Source organism: Channa argus, chromosome 11, assembly GCF_033026475.1.
Source record: "Channa argus isolate prfri chromosome 11, Channa argus male v1.0, whole genome shotgun sequence".
NCBI lineage: Eukaryota > Metazoa > Chordata > Actinopteri > Anabantiformes > Channidae > Channa > Channa argus.
In genome coordinates this window covers 7,564,507-7,581,914 of record NC_090207.1, presented here as the reverse complement: position 1 = coordinate 7,581,914, position 17,408 = coordinate 7,564,507, and the positions used below count along the sequence as shown (strand labels likewise).

Below are 17,408 nucleotides of genomic sequence, written 5' to 3'. Positions count from 1 at the left end.
ATGTAAAGCCAAACTGTAAAAGACACAAAATACACAGAACATTTTCTTCCAAAAATGGTAATAACTGGGAGACTTTGCATGAGGAAGACTACAATAAGACTAAAAATGGCCTCCTGAAAAACTGTGTGTGGGTGTGTGTAGGCTAGGGGTGTTATCAATAACAAGCGAAAAAGAGTATGTTTCTTTAAGACAAGCCCATAAATGGTGTCCCAGTCACCACCTCCTTTACTGAGAAGGAGTTTGAGTTTTTCTTGGTGGGTCAAGCCTGCCATTGAAGTCTGAATGGGCTGCCATGGCAGATTACACTGCACAGCTGTCCCCCTACCGTGGAAATTAAGTTATGCCCCATGTCAGCAAGTTTTGTGTTTTCCTCTCCCTGTCTCTTTCTGTGTCTCTTGTCCATGCCCCTCCCCCTTTCCTCTGCCTCTCTCCTCTTATTCCATGAATTGTGGAGGTCTCTCAAATTCACACAGCCAGAGGAGGGTTTGGGAGGTGGAGGTAGGTTTAAAAAAATTCATGCTAAGAAAAGGAGATAAGATGCAAACAACTTTCGGTTCATCTTTATCTAAGAAAAAAGCAGAAAAGCTCTGAACACTTAAGAAAAAAAAAGACACTCACTTTCAGTTGCAAAATAAAAAGCATTTGTATATATGCGCCTTCACACATGTAAACACGAGCATAAAAATGGAGGCAGCTCAGACTTGTTGTCCCAGTGCCTGTTGGACTGTGTCCTGCTGCACTCGTGGCCCCTGTCTTGTGTCTTGTTTATTTGTGGCTGAAGCTGTTTGTGTTGTGGTCAAAGTAAAAGGCAAACACTTCAGCTTTTGCAAGGATGTGTGAACATGATGAGAAAGTCTCTGGGAGCACGCAAAACAGCTGGAAGAACGGCCACTGCAGCCAGGGCATAATAAACTCTTTACACCTCAATTAAAGGCTTGTAAAGTAGAATTTACTTAGCAGTCAAAGCATGTATGTGGGGGAGTTAATCGAGCTGATCAATGCCTATTACTTACATATTGCAAAATGCACACTTTCTCAGTTAAGCATGTATGATATTGACAAAATATATATTTCATTTGAACCACCTCTTCTTATAATGCATGACTCCACTAACCACTGTGACCTTAATAATAAACAGAGTAGAATTATCACCTTTCTGACAGTTTAAAGTTAAAAACTGAGATATGTCAACACTGTAAAAATAAAATTTATGGCAGAGCCACTGTTTTGGATTGCTTTAGATTGTACAGGTGTACCTAATAAAGTGGCGAGGGAGTGCGTATCACATACTTCTTACTCTCACACGGTTTTATAATACATAGACTAAGTATCAGTACCTCAAAAGTTGTATATTGTATTAAATCCCTGCCATCAGAACAAGCCAATAAACCACCTGTGTTCCTATCCGCCCTCTAGTGAATCCAAGGGAACAGATCTGGGATAATCGGCAGAGAAACAAGACCCCTGAGCTTGACTCAAGTCTGACATTGTGAAAAGACATGAGGTGTAGAATAGGTGGGAGGCTTCAGTCGCAGAAGAAAAACCATTACTCAATCATTTTTTCACTTCCACGATGAGGCTGGGAGGAAAGCACCGAGGGGGCTTTCTTTGTACCTAGCCCTGCTGTCCTTGACCCGCTCCAGGGACAGTGGCAGATAGTGGGTAGATATACTGGGGTGTTCACCTGTCAAAGGCTAATGCAGGTTTCCAGAAACCTTCCCATAGAATAGTAGGGCAAAAGTTCACTTGACCTCAATTTCAGTATGAATGCAAACCATGAAAAGCAGGCGGAGTCAGAAAAGTTACCACAGAGATATTTGGCTCATGGCGTGTCTGAACCTCGGATGTCTGCTCTTTCTGTCCATCAACACTTGGAGATACCTTCAGTAAACATGGATGCTCTCGGGTCAACCACTCCAGAAATCTTACATTGTGTTGACAAATCCATCCACCCAGACCGCCTCACTACACAGACTTTGACACTTTTTAATTATATCACCTTACTTCCTCCTTTACCTAAGACAGAAATACTGCAGCCATTAGAAATCTTTGTCACATTAAAGTAAACAAATGTCACTGAGGGGATTTTGCTGAAAATATAGTTTCACAACTTCTACCAATAGAATAAAGTTTTAAGGTAACAGGAAATACAGTTTCCATGGCATATAAAGCGAGGAGGAGTTAGACCGAGTGGTTGGATGAGTGCACAGGTGTTTGACATTTTTCAAGACAGTACAGTCAATGTGTTTTTTCGCCGTGACAGGTAACATTTACTCTATGTGCTTTTATGTGACTATGACTTTCCCTTAGCCTCAATTAAGTATTTCTCTTAGCCTTAACCCTAAGTTAATCAAGTTGTCTTGGTGCCTAAATCTAACCAAACCAAAACCTGATCTATTACTACACGTTTATTATTCTGACCATGAAACCAAGCTTCGGTACGCCACTGCTTTCAATTACTGCCAAATCAAGCCAGATTCCCTGCAGGAATAACGAGAGCTTGATCACAATCAAATGTTTCTCCTCAGACATTTAAGGACGTCAAACAGAACAAGCACTGCTCTGCATGGTTCGAGCCAAACCACAAAGACACAAACACACACACACTTTTAGGTTGGAACAATAACTTGAAAAAAGAATGAAAGTCTATTTACTGCATTATAGTACCCATCTATAATAATGTAAGTATAGATTAATAAAATGTTCATGGAAAAGAAAAGCTCTTTATTTTAGAAACCTTTATTTAAACTTATTTATAAGCAAACTAGTGCCTTTTTTTTATGCTTCTCCAGATAAACTATTATGGGTTTAGATCGTTTTTCCATCGTCTTTTTGATTTTCCAAACATTACTCCAGCTATAAAGCACTGCAGTACAACTAACAAAACCAGTGTTCAACACTTTGTGACCCCTTTTGTGCAATACTCAAACAGCAACATTTTAAACAGCGAACATATCAAATGGCTGCCACAAACAGTCAGGTAGCAAAGCGTTCTCTTGGTTACAGTGGGATTAGTGGTGCAGGTTTTCTCTCAGGACCCGAGGAGTCGGGCTGCAGCTTGAGTAACTGGATTACAGGCCTTTTTCCTCATTTCAAAGGGCTGTGAACTCAGCAGAGGTCTTGCATGATGGAATCAAAGTGGCAGCTGAAATAGAAGGGAGAAAAACAACAAGAGTTTTTTCGAAAGTCTCCTGGCATTGGCCGAGCAGCTAATGAGAGAGATGCAAAATCATTGATCTTTGCTTCACCATTTAACCAGCACCTCCTTGAAATAGCATGAATTCAGAGCGCGCAAGCGAGGGTGAGGAGGATATCCTCACCTGGAGCACTGAAAAAAACGAAAAAAGCCAAACACACTCCAAATGAAACTCCATCTACTAAAAGCACTGCTTTTCTAACTCCTTGTGCACCAAAGCTACAGCGGGAGCACAGAAGGAAGTCAAGGTGGAGCCCATTCAATCGAATACCCTGTGGTAACGTTAGGGGATTATTTCCAAATCCTTTCAAATGGACTTTCCATCTCAGTGCCTCCTCCTCCGTCTCAGTCATTCCAACTGTCCAAGCGTTTCTACATCACTTTCTACAAAGCGGCGCATGGAGCCGAGGCCAAAACAAATGCCCGTGAGAAAAATGGTCAGCGCACATCAGGGGTTCGGCCAGAAAAGGTCGAATGTTAGGAAGGTCAGATTTTAGGGACACAATTTGGTTTTATCACAGTGAAAGTCAGACACAAGAAGCTTATTTGTATGTTATTTTGCATGTTCTTGTGACTGTCATTTCACAACATTAACTGTTGGAACAGTCAGACTTTGAAAATATATCTTAATTCCTCTTGTTGATAAAGACTGAAGTCACAATAATGTATCAGGGACCAAGAACAGTCGACCATTTTAGATCTTTTGTTTTGATTGGGATTTTTTTTTTTTAGGCAAAACAAGTTCCAGCTAAATGGGTTCCATATACGTTTTCCAGTTACCTCTCTATGAAAAAAAACCTCCAACTGATGCCAAGACCTAACTGAAAACACAGCTAGAAAAAGTAGGGCTAAGGTCAAATATTCCATGTTGGAAGAGTGATAAAGAGGGTATGCAACTAGATGTAGCAGCTTAAATTTGGCACCTTACATTAACAGAAGGAGAATATTACAGATTTTACAAGCAGCCACTAGGTTTCAGAGCCTCCAGCTTCAGTGGCGAAGAGAGGGCTGCACCTTTGTAAACACTGTGCTGTGATATGCATGGGGTGAAGGGGTGAAGTGATCTGCATGGGGTGAAGTGTGGGCCGTTTTGTTCATGAGGCCAAAGAAGCACAGCTTGGAAGTGAACTGAGCTCACTGAAGCAAAGTCGATGGCAGAGATACGTTACACACGCTCAAAGAGCTGGAACACAAACAGCCCCAGTTAGTAAATTCAACCCAGAACCAGCCCACACGACACACAAACACACACACGTTTATTTCTGTGAGAACGTCACATTTCTAAAGCTGCATCATTTATTATATGAAACTAAAATATTATATGCAGCATTTAAACACACGCGCAAACATTTCTAGAACCCGCCCTGCTCAGCACCATCAAACGTATTCAAACGCTCATATTCTGCCGGTTCCATTTTATGACAGGCAGGCCAGTTTTGTGGGATTTTTTGCACCTTATTCATCCATTCACACACAGTGCATTATTATGGCCTAATCAACGCACGCTGCGCTTTTTCTAAGTGTTGAAACTGGCTGAACAAATGCAAGAGGTGGAAGAAAGACAAGGAGGAGGGGGGGGCAGGAGGAGGAGGAGAGGCTGGGCTACCGAGCTATTCTGCTTCTGGAAAGCTTCGTGCACGGCAGGCTGCATGCCGACACTACAAGAATCTTCCAAGGCATTTCATTTAGGAGACACTGTATAAAGAGGGTTTGGGGAACTTTTTAAATTAGCATTTATACACCATATAGTTTAGTATAGTTTACTTTTTATTGGTTTAGATGTAAAAACATGACAACACGTCTTTATATCAAAGTCGTTTCTTTTTTATAAGTTTTGAAGCAAAACCAAAACAAACAGATGCCTGTGGAAAAGATAAGTGTAAAGTTTGGATTCCTGACAAAACTTCCCTTGGCCGACCTTTCTTCTTCTTTTTTTGCAGAGAAGGGTTAAGACCTGAGCGGCAGCAGATCGTTCCCACATGCTTCCCTGCCGCTCGGCTCTCCAGAGGTGTCAAGCCAGCCTGAAAGAATGAAGTGCCTGACTATTGTGCTACCCAACTATTATGTGCTTAACATTTCCATGACAAAGATGCCACTCGACTTCTTCTCCATCCATTCAGCTGGAGGGCCCTTGTTCCCCCCTCTAATAAAACATTTGGCAGCAAATAATTGATTTAAAGCCCCCGAAGCTGACCAAAGAGAGGGTTAGCATGATCTGCAGTCTCTTATCAAAGTGCTAATGATAAAAAGAGAAAACTAAGAATATGCACTTAATTGTTACTTCAAATGTTAGATAAAAAGCTAAATAAATACAACTTCCATGCTGCATTTAATTTCAGCTAATTGAAAGAATAATCCATCATTTAAACCTGTGACATTTAAATATATTATTATTCACACAACAAATGTCAGGTCCCTAAATAAATGCAAGGACCAACAACTAAATGAAAGCCAATGTGTCTAGTTCTGTCAGAGAATACATCACTAGTGTGTGTAAACACTCGAGCAACACAAATGATTCAGTGTTCTTAAATGAGAAACATTTTCCCATCTACTGCCTCACACTCATTACTTGTGTAAAGCATATGATTAAAAAATAAACAATGCATTGTTTTTAACAGGAAAAGACAGAGCGGAGGGGGTGGGGACATGGAGGAGGGGAGGGTTTTGTTGATTTATATTGACAGTTGCTTCTGACAACTGCCAGCTAAATCAAGACATAGCAGGTCTTTGGTCTATCAACACTGGAAGTTGCCGTGTACTTAAAATGAGCCACTGGAGTCAGTCACACTGTAGTCAGAGAAACAGAAGAGTAAAAGTTGATGTGTTGATAATGTTACAAACCAACGGCTGATGAAAATACCTACATTTCTCACACATTCCAATATGGCAATATTGTCTCAGTTGTATCTCTAAGGCAACAGGGATATATGAACTTATCAGTGCTGCAAAAGCAAACTGAGGAAGTCAGTCTAATATGGATCCAAACCAGTTGCTTTCATCCTAAAGTGGCCCATTTCATGTATAGCTGACCAGGCACAGTTTAAATTGATTTTTAAAAGACATTCTGTAGATGACCATCATGTCACACATGCATCATTTATTTACACAGTTTTGGGATCTATAACTGAAGTGCATGTGTCCTGCCAAGTGATAACCGATCTGACATTTGGACAGGCAAACAGCGTAATATTTAGAAATAAACATTATTACCTGAACAACAAATTGTGTTATGGTAGTTTTAAACTGGGAAAAAAGTAAAATACTTTCATATCTGAATTAAGGCACAACTCTATCAAGGAAGTAATGTGGCAAATTCAATAAATAACTCAGTCAAGAATGATATCTTCAATTTTCATTAAAGCCTTTTATAAAAGTATATCATTAAGGCAATGGTACAGTAGATTTAGACAGTTCTTTCTCTGGGCTATACACAGTGAATAAATCATTTCCTAGCCTAAACCATAGAGGATTCTCTGAAAATATCTATATAGGCTATAAACATATATACAATGTACATTATATCTGAAGAAATACAAACTAATTTCCCTTTAAAGCTGGAATTCTCAGTCTTTTATTCACATGATGAACATTTGGATGTAACTAGGTGTGGCATGTAATAAATTACCGTTTCACTTTAACTCCTAATCTATTTACAAGGTTGTCCATTCCAGCATTAAATACTTGTCAATCACGTAGCCTGGTGCCAAGTGGCAACAGTGTGTCATATAAAAATAGTTCATATCTTCAAAGAAAGATTGGCAGTGCACAGCATGTACAGATTAAACGTTACCAAAACAAACCAACTGTGTCTCTATCATGACAAGTTTACCACCAGAGTCTGTGACTGGGAGAAAAGGGGCAATCCTGTTGATCTTATCACACAAACAGAGCCTCTGGAAAGCCGTGAAGTGGGGTGGTTTGATAAGACCTGGAGCTGGAGCTTAGACACTTCTGGCCTCATTTGCATAGAAAATATCCTGATTTGATATTCTTCAGCGTCTAAAACCCTTAATCAAACAAGGCTTGTGCCAAAGCACCCTTTCCTTTAGCCCGAGACCTTTCACAATAGTAGCGTGTCAATGAGTGACAAAAGTTTACGTTGCCTTTTATCCGGACAATAGTGGGGGCAGATTACGAACCCAGAGATTAAACGAGGGCCAATAGAACCAAAATGGATGCCAGCAGGGTCAAACCACAGTGAGTCGCAGGGAGAGGGGCTCCGCTCTCCAGCTCTTCTGGATAGTCCGTTTCAGAGGAATCAACCTCGTAGTCTGGATCTCGGTCGTCGTCGCCGCTGCCCGGATCCCTCGCTGGCGAGTCGAAGCACAGCATTTTCATGCTGTTCTTGACGAACTCGCAGATGGCCCTCTCCGTCCCGTCACACATGCAAGTGTCCAGCTGCTGACCCTTGGGGATCTTACGCATATTCGCGATCACATTTCTGCAGGCGTTAGTGCAGATCGCCCCGCTGAAAAGTTTCCCACAGTGGTTCAAATAGTCGTGCATTGTCGAGCTGCACTGCTGGTCCCTCTCGCACTGGCGCCGTGCTTCTGTGCAGCCCGTGCTGGTAGTCCTGGGCAGACACGGTTCGATGGCCCGTTTGGTGCTCGTGCACATCGCATCGTGTGCGCAGTTGCAGTCTTCCAGAGCCGGTCCGTTCTTGGTCTGATTGAGCTGAACAAGCGAGGCGATGCAGTGGCTGGGACACTTCTTCCTCTCCCCGCTCAGCACGGGGCCACAGGCGCGCGAGTAGTGATCGTACGCGTAATTGCACTCGGGCTCGGCTTGGCAGTTCATGATGGCTTGCCAGCAAATCAGCCGCCGACCGTGGGACGGCGAGGCCACGGAGAGGTACCCAAAAAGCAAAAGCACACAACCGAGAGGCCAAACTGTTCTACTGACGCTCTGTGCCAAAGCGCCAGGGCTCGCCATCGTTCCGGCTGCAAGGACGGGTAAAACTCACAGCAGTGTCATATGGGAAACGTCTACGCTACTTCTCCACGGACGACGTTCTCATTGGAGACTGTTGCTTGTGCCGAGGCAGCTGGTGACAGGCCCTGATGTGGTACGTTCAGAGGACTGTGAGCTCCATAAACCCGTCAGCGCTGCTCCGGTTGATTCTTGAGCGAGCCCCCCCGTTACCCGTACATGGCTGAGCTGCAAACTCACACAGAAGCTCACACGAGTACAGGAGACGCCGAAAGAAAAGTTCTCCACAAGTTCAGGAGAGTTTCCACAGCGCCTCATTCCATCGCGGGAGACTCTGAGTTCACGCAGCAAACTGCCTCCAGCTCAGCGACTCCCTGTTGCGATCTCTCTCCTAGCGGATCTCCACCAAAAAAAAAAAAAAAAAAAAGCGACGCCGGACAAGTCCTCGGAGTCCCTTGGCGGACTGCGCTGGATCACTCAGCAGTCCGTGTGCACGCGGGAGTGGAAACAAATAACGCATGGGCGGAAAAACAACCCTTGTGGGTCGCACGGTGGTCATCTACTCTCTCCTCTTTGAGCATTTGTCTTTCTGTGTTTCTTCCCCCCCTTTCACACATTAACGAGGTGCCTCTCATTGGTTGGCCACTTGTTGCGGGTTTCTACGTAGTGATGGGGCGGGAGTTCAGGGTGGGAGGAAGATGGTCTTGAGAAATACAAGGTGAAGAGGGATAAATGCGTTTGAGGGGAAATTTACTGGAGAGAGCCGCTCTCCCTGTTTAGAGATTGAGACATTTACTTTAACCCCGTCGTATCCTCTTAAAGTCTATATTTTATTAACATGCTAAAAGGGTTCAGATCATAGGAGTTACAAAGAAAATAATGCGCGTTTTAATTCAAAATTTTCCATATTATGATAATGAGATTAATACACGAAAGATTGAAAACAATAGTTTATTAAAAAATCTATTATCTAATAAATGGCTTTTATGACTATGTAATGTACATCTTAAAATGTTTATTTAACAGTGTTCTGCATTATATGATAACAATTAAATCTGTACATCTACTAAAAGTCTGACATGCGATGCCCTTAATTCACAGTTTATTTGAACGTGGCAACATGTAATCACAGTATGGGATTGAAGCAACAGGTCAACACAAAACTTATAGGAACAACTTTTTTTAAACGATATCCTGATGATTAATAATGGCATAAGGCTGTACAATAATACAAATAATTATAAAATACACACAACGTCCTGCCTGCAGTGCTAATGATCTGTACAGCAACCTAACTGATAATTCAATCATCCACATATTATTCCGCAGAGCAGCTGAGTACAAATTATTCTGCTATAACAAGGTTCTCAGTGAACATAATTTAAAACAATTAATCATTCAGATTAACTAGTTTCAAACTATTGCACTAAATCATTCTCATATCATGTCAAATGTTGCAGCCTTAACATTTGATTTTACTTTAAACTTGAACTGTGTAGTCAAACTAATCATTAAAACCTGTCTTGCTCAGTCTTTGATGTCTATCCCTTAGCTTATCTGCAAGGTTCAGAGGGGGCTGGATCCCAACTGAGATTAGCCAGGAAGCAGGGTGCATTTAGACAAGTTACCAGTCTATCACGGGACACAGAGACAAACAGCCATTCCTGCACATTAAGGCAGCATCCGGCCTGCAGGTTTTAAACCCACAACCGTCTATGCTTAAAGTGCCGTGACACACCAATCCGACATCAAGGAACTAACAGTGACAAAAACCAACAGCTGCACTGCCTCACATCAGCTTCACCTGTGCCAAAAACTGGCATTTGAAAACATCCAGAAGAATTGAAGTTAGCAGCCAAATATCACATACATTTGGTGCCTGCATGAGAGTAAAGGACAGAAAAAAAAAGCCTAGGACTTCTTTTTCCTTTTATTCACCTCAGCCAGTGTCTTGTAATCAGGTATGTCTGATAATTGTTTGTCTACGGTATTAACAATGCAATTACATTCAGAGTGGTTTCTCTCACTGACAGCAGGGACAATGAATGTCACCCAAAAAGTGTATTAAGTGTACTATATTAAAATACTAAGTCAAGGAAGAAAGCCCCTTTTCTCCTAAAAATGTCAGTAATAGAAATAATCATATTTTCATTTATTGTAAGGGTTGCAGACATTTGCTGATTCAAACCAATGCTGCTCCTGCCAACATTAATCTGCTACAACAGAAATGGCTTCAAATATTATAGTATAAAAATCAATGTGTTTTAAGCTGTCTATATATTATTATATTTTGACTTTTGCTATTGCAATCATCACAAAATACAAATCACTTCGTATTATGTTTTCATAGTTCAAACTTAAGACAGTCGTCTTAATATGTTCCATATATCTGCTGGGATGTCATCATCAAAATTACAACGTGTCTGTGAGTGTAAAATGATAGCGCACATGTTGACACATGAGCAGGGGGGAGGCAGTTTAGTTCTTAAGACTTGATGTGGATGAAGGAGTCAGGGAATAAGAGCAGCAAGGGCACAAAGGCTGTTTGTGTTTCAAACAGAATTCTGATCTCAGGAATGTACCTTTAGGCTACAGCCGTGAGCTTCCCACTGCAAACAATGCACTCAATGTCAGTTACGGCTGGCTAGCACAGACACTGCTGGCGCTACTCCAAGGTCCCAACTTGTCGAAAATGATGGATACAGGGAACCCAATACCTGAGGAGTCCCTGTCCTACCTATCCCTCAAGCACAAATCATCGTAAACACAAGTGTTTTAGAGCAACTCTAACATGATGCAGAGGCAACACCATTCAAGCAAAGTCAGTTTATTGTATTTGTGGAAATATATTCTAAAATGATAAACATTTTTGAATACAGATCAAATCAAGTCTTCCAAGAGAAATGGTCTCTTTAGAAACCCATTACCCGCATGCAAAATCTTTCATCCACAACACTTACAGGAGGAGAAAAAAAAAAGCTGATTGAATCATCCAACACATTTGTCTTAGCCAACAGCTGCACACTTGAACCAGATGTGCTGCACCGAGAGCTGGGCCCTGTTTAAATGAGGGCCCCAGTTCTTGCTGCAGCAGTCCAATTAAGGGAGAAACATAATTATATTAAAACCATCTCCAGCTGATGTTGCAAACACTGACAGCTATGTTTGACTGAAATAAAAATCATAATTCTATTGTATATAAAGTAGGACTTCAGCATTGCCAACAGGTAATATCTAAATTACAATGAAGTCAGTTTGTATTTTTAACAAATTTTTACATTTCCGTACATTACATTTCCTTTATTATTGGATGAAACTCAATGACGAACCTTAAAAAAAATGTGTCTGTAAATGCAGCACCCTGTCACTTGTATTCACATGTACTGCAATCTGTTGCAGTACATGTGAATGTTTGGGCATATTCACTGATGAAAGTGGGAGGACAAAAAAAAAGCATAAATAAAGTTTTGTTAGGTGAATGACAGTAGGAAGGATTTTTTTTTCTATCTGTGGCATATATAACCAAACACATCTGTCTTTAAGACTTTGTGAAGAGAACTTTCTTGACACCGATAAGAGTTTGAAAAATAAACCGATTCTACTTGGGCTGAGAGGTGCTGAAAAAAAACACTCCAATAAATCACATTAAAAGACATTTGTGATGATATGTTTTAAATATTATGAGATATTTTTGCTGCCAGATTCTTTATTTTTTAAATAATTACCGCTGGCAGAACTGGTGTTGTTGAGGCGCTATAGAGAGTTGTGTTGTGAAGATTTCATCAGTCACCCCAGCAGAGCAGGTCAGGAGTAGTGGGGCTGCACAGTGGTGTCGGCAAAAGGAAATGTCAGAATACAGGAAATGAGTTGGCAGGAACTATCCTTTCAAATTGCTTCCTCTTTGGGATTTTAGAGAAGCGATAATAGCAAGTGATAAGTTATTTGGAACAGAACCAAACAAGATTAAGGACTCATTTCCTTCCATGTGTCTGCCTATTAATTTACCCGTCTTTTGTTCTCTTCTGGGGATTTGTGTTGATTTGTTCGCTTTGGAACTGTACAGCAACACACAAGTGATTACAACCATTACTACTTTGCAGACAATGGCAGAATGCCATTAAAAAAAAACTAAGTCTTGAGTGCTTTGGCTGCAAAAATGCATAAAGGCCTAAAAATGAAAAACACTGATACATTACAATTTTCATGGAAACTTTCCTAAAATGAAATAAGCAATACAGATCCAAATTTGTGGGACGACTTCTTTTTCTGTTGGGAGGGGGCGGATTCCTTCTCCTAAATTCTGCTCAATGGGCAAAATGTTAAATGCAGTATTATGGGTGGACGGTTCTTTAATTAGTAAGATAAATTCATGCATCATATCGAATAAGCACTGATGTCCCTGACTTTTTTAACACAGTGCACCGTTTATGACATTAACTTTGTGTGTTTTCTCCCGTAGATGTCTTTCTCCTTCTCTGTCTCCCTCTCTCTGTCCCTTTCTGCAGGTGTCCCTGGCTTTGAGAAGCTGTGTGTTTTCTAGTGTGCAGCTACTGGTCCGACCAACCTGCCAGATGTCTTCTTGTTGCTTTTGTTGCCCTTTTCTTTTCTCTGCTTACTTTCCACTCACCCCAACCGGACAAGGCAGATGGCTGCCAACCCTGAGCCTAGTTCTGCTGGAGGTTTCTTTCGTTAAAGGGAGTTTTTCCTCTCCACTGTTCCCCAGGGGGAATTGTTAGGTTCTCTCTATACATCTTTATAGTCTTGACTTTATTCTGTAAAGTGCCTTGAGATGACTTTGTTGTGAATTGGCGCTATATAAATAAAGTTGAATTGAATGTAACTTAATTACACCATTCATCTTGAATCAAACTTAAATGCTGGTCATGTTGGACGGGTGTCAGAACACACAGTGGATAGTCAGATATGTATGAGGAAAAAAGCCAGGAGTCATTATTAAAAATTAAAATACATTTTTAAGGAGACATTTGGAGTGATCTCCAGTTTGTGTCTGACCTCAGACTTTTCCTCCCCACTAACTTCCTGTGTTCTCTTTACTGTCTGCATCAAATAAGAGTGCAAACTGTACATGTACAGTCAGTTGTAATTTCTAATTAAGTTCCATTTTGTGCATGTTCTGCCTTATAACAGTCCCTACTTTTAGTGGCTCCAGATCTACACCTTGAGGGCACACAAGCAGCTGTTTCAACACATGCTGCTCAGCCATCAGCCTGTATGAGTGGCTGTTTGTACAGCCCTGAAGGCCTTTCATATCATTGCAGAAAAACACCAGCACATATGGACCAACCAGTAAAGATCCAACTCCCAGCACAGACATGTGACCTTAATCCCTCAAGCATGGAGTATAGCAAGAAAGAATGCAACAATAAAACAACACAACAAAGCACACATACACATAATCACTTTGACCACAAGTGCTAAAAATTCCTGATCTGCTGTTGATGAAAGGCTCAGCTTCATTACAAGCCCGTTTTACACTGCCTGTTAAAAGTGAGATTATTACAGCATTTGGCCACCACGCTGTTATGCATAAATGTATGAACCTGTCATCAGGGAGTCATTGTTGATCCTCTATGATGCCAGGACTAGAGTTAGTAAAATTAGTTGACTCTGAATCACGTCATGTCAATATGTCAGCAAAAGTTCCTTTGTAACTCTGTCCATCCACTGTTAAGGTTTAAAAAAAAAAAAATTGTTGTGCTGTGTATCACCCTGGTTTTCGCGTTAGGCATCGAAACTGTCCCACTGTAAAATATGACACAGTAGGTGTTTGCACAGCCAAAAACAACCAAATAATTTGTAATACAGCTTGGCAACGTCCAGCAACTCCAATGTATATTTGACCAGCATATAGTAGTAGTATTTAGTATGTAGTATTTAGACCTTCGGAAGTTTATCTAGAGAAAGATTTGAGTCCAAAAACATCAGGGGTAGGTTAGGTTAGGGTCATGCACTAAATCAATATATTGAGTTTACTTATTAAGTTGTTGCCTTAAAAATCAGTACTTCCTTAAACTCTCATGTGAGTCAAGTGATTAATGCAACAACAGCAACAACAAGAGTTGTTTCTCACTGGACTTGAACTCTGGTCTCCTGTGTGAAGTCCTGTGTTTTTGCGCCCAACCCTAACCAAACTGACACAGCTGTACTTAAAAAGAAAAAAGAAAAAGTCGAACTAAAGGCAATACGAAGGGGTCTCTGTCTTAAAAGAGCAACAGAGAGTAGTGACAGGGCCTGTGATAGTTCGATCTAGTGAAAATCTCATCTTGAAGAAAGTGAAAGTTTGACTGGGGTATTAGCAAATTGTCCAAAATCAATATTCTTGCCTGGCAATCTGTCTGCTTGATCCTATTTTTGTATTTCAGCATACTAGATAGTACACTATATTAGTCTCTGTGCTCTTATGCTAACCAGCCTTTGCACAGTATAAAACTGCTTCGTATAAGATATTTTAAACAGAGCACACAACACAATACCACCTCACCATCTTGCGTGGACATCAAACTCATGTTACAGATTCCCCTGCAGCTTTTTTGGCAGGACTTCAAACCTAAAGTACCAATTTAGGAGATTAGACCCAGAAAAAGCACACAAGACCAAGACAAATGGTCCCCACCAGATCTCCCAGGCCAACCTCTGGCATCACAGTCTGCTATAGAGACGTCAAGTAGTGCGGGAGGGAATGTGAAACCCTAGCATGTTCCCCCATTTGGCACGTTCCTGAGGCTCCAACACAGTTATGAGGCCACTTCATAGGAGTGTAAACTGTGTATTTAAAAAGCCATCATTGTGGGACTAACATTGGCCCTGGTGTAGGTTGTTAGAATAACTGAATGACACAACGGTTTCTTTTCTAAATAAACAGATGTGGGTAGGCTGTTAAAACCTTTTTTTCCCCTTGTCCTTTCTCATCTCTGCTTTCCCTTCCCCCCCATCCCAGCAGTCAGTGGTCTCCCTCTCTTTCCCTCTCTCTCTCTCCCCCTCTCACACACACACACACACACACACACACACACACACACACACACACACACACACACACACACACACACACACACACACACACACACACACACACACACACACACACACACACACACACACACACACACACACACACACACACACACACACACACACACACACACACACACACACACACACACACACACACACACACACACCTTCACTCTCTCTTCCTCCCTTGGTCCTCATGTAAGAAAGTCAAATGGCTTGTTTCCTCCTGCAGCTGTTTAGTACAGACAAGCCTCTATTCCAGCTTTCACACTAAAGTGATACGGTCGTCTGCTCCTACTGATTAATTGCGTGTCATTCTTTACTCCTTCAAGTGTACTGTGCCTCTGCACCCCCGCTTTCCAAGGTATCCACACCCTCCTTAATTCTGCACAGGGAGGAAATGAACTCACCACAGCCCTGCTGGTACTGGACTGCTTTCAAATTTAATACTCACTGAAAAATTAGTGTGGTATTTTAGAAAGGCCAGTTTAAACAATGCTGGTCAATATAATCTGTTGATACAATAATGAAAAGCAGCTTATCTCACATTTAGAGTAATATTATAATGGATTTTTCACTTCTCGCTCCACTGAAGCTTAAAGATTTTCTAGATTTGTTGACTTAAAGGGGTGTAAAATGATCCTGTGCAAGAAAGAAATTTGTTTGTTTGTAACTAAACAGTTAAAGTATTTTGATTGTCATGTATTGCAAGGGGAAAACTGTTGAAACTGAATAGCCTACAAAGAATTAAAAACCTCAGAAAGATTTCCACAGTAAAAAAGCCCAGCTAAAGCAGTCTCATGTTCGTAATATCAGACATTCAGCATAATAACTACAAATAATAATAAAAGTTATATTGTATTGATTCATATTTTTACCTTGAAACTTCCCTTCATCTAAATCTGTCTTAGTATAGAGGCTGGAGTTCCAAAAAATAAATTGACTGCATGCTATTTTATATTGTTATAAGTCGCTGTGTTTAATTAGCTGGTTTCCAACATTTAAAAACTGAATGTGTATTCACAGTTTTAGATTCACAAATATTGAAGCAGATCATAAGAATGAGCAATGTCCAGTAAAACTAAGACTGTATTAGTACTTTATGGTTTGTTGAAAATTACTGGCTCGGTTGTTAGGCCATTGTCTGGGAATATGAACCAAGACTTCACACAGAAAAGCCAACTCTTTCTGAGGCCGTTTTTTTTTTTTCTTTGTCAAAATGTGTGAGCCATGGAGCTACTGAAATTATCATCAATCTAGTAATACATTTATGAAACAGCAAATGTGTTTTAAAAAGCAGGACATTTCTACATCCCACTGTCTGCAACAAAGGGCAGAAGTGAATTCCCAGCTGGTGCTGCTATGCTGATAAGGCAGCTCGGTTGCCTGGTGAGCAAATAAAAAGCATAGTCTGACATAGCATCAGAGATGCATCAATCCGCTGTGAACTCTCAACTCCGGTGGGGTTACTGGGGATAAGGATAATGTGACCAATGTTGTGTACTTTGAAGAAAGATGCCATCTTGTAGCTAAAAAATAAATAAAACCTCCTGAACAACACAACTACATCAGGATCACCAGTCACCTTGGTGTCAGGCTAAATTGCATTTCAATGTACATAGCTCATCAAGATGAGTGTTTGGGATGACAAGAGCTGAACTGAGGGTCTAATTCACTCAACCCAAAGACGAAACCTTCATCTCAGCCAAAATCTCCAATAAAAGACTGTGTTCACAAACCCTGGGGGTACGTTTCAGCAATAAAACTGCAAAAACATCAGACACATCTGCAGTCTAAATGTGACTGAGACAGGCAAAGCAGAGCACTGATGTTGATGGTGGTTTTGTTTTTTTTATGTGCCAAATTACATTTGGTCAGCACAAAAGCATTTTTTCAAATAATTTCTCAAGGTCAACATGATGCCTCCCAGCTGTGTGACATACATGGCTGTGAGAAGATAATGAATTAGTATCATTTTAAGCAGGATCGGTAAGCAGCTAAAGCATGGGAGCAGTATAGAGAAGGCCAGAGGTGTATTTCATCTTATCTGATTGCAGAGGAAAGTATATGTACATTTACCAGCTCCTGACTTGTAAGAGACAGACGAACAGTAGTAGTCTGTAGCTTTGAAAAAAAAAAAAAAGGAAGCAACACCTCAACTGTTGCTTTTCATTTAAAAAAAAAAAAAGAGGACATCATGTAAATTCTTTCCACAAAATGTAATGTCTTTGGCGAACAGATGCAT

At 40.9% G+C, this 17,408-nt stretch overlaps 1 protein-coding gene across 1 annotated transcript; it reads right to left on the bottom strand.

The window, feature by feature from the left end:
• Positions 1–6,543: 6,543 nt before the first annotated feature.
• Positions 6,544–8,719, bottom strand: gas1a (growth arrest-specific 1a). The gene has a single exon (XM_067521860.1). It carries the CDS (start codon positions 8,129–8,131, stop codon positions 7,346–7,348), a length of 786 nt encoding a protein of 261 aa, XP_067377961.1. The 5' UTR covers positions 8,132–8,719; the 3' UTR covers positions 6,544–7,345.
• Between the last annotated feature and the right edge of the window lie 8,689 nt (positions 8,720–17,408).

Coding starts and splice junctions, on each gene's coding strand:
- gas1a (XM_067521860.1), bottom strand. CDS start 8,131: ATGGCGAGCCCTGGCGCTTTGGCACAGAGCGTCAGTAGAACAGTTTGG.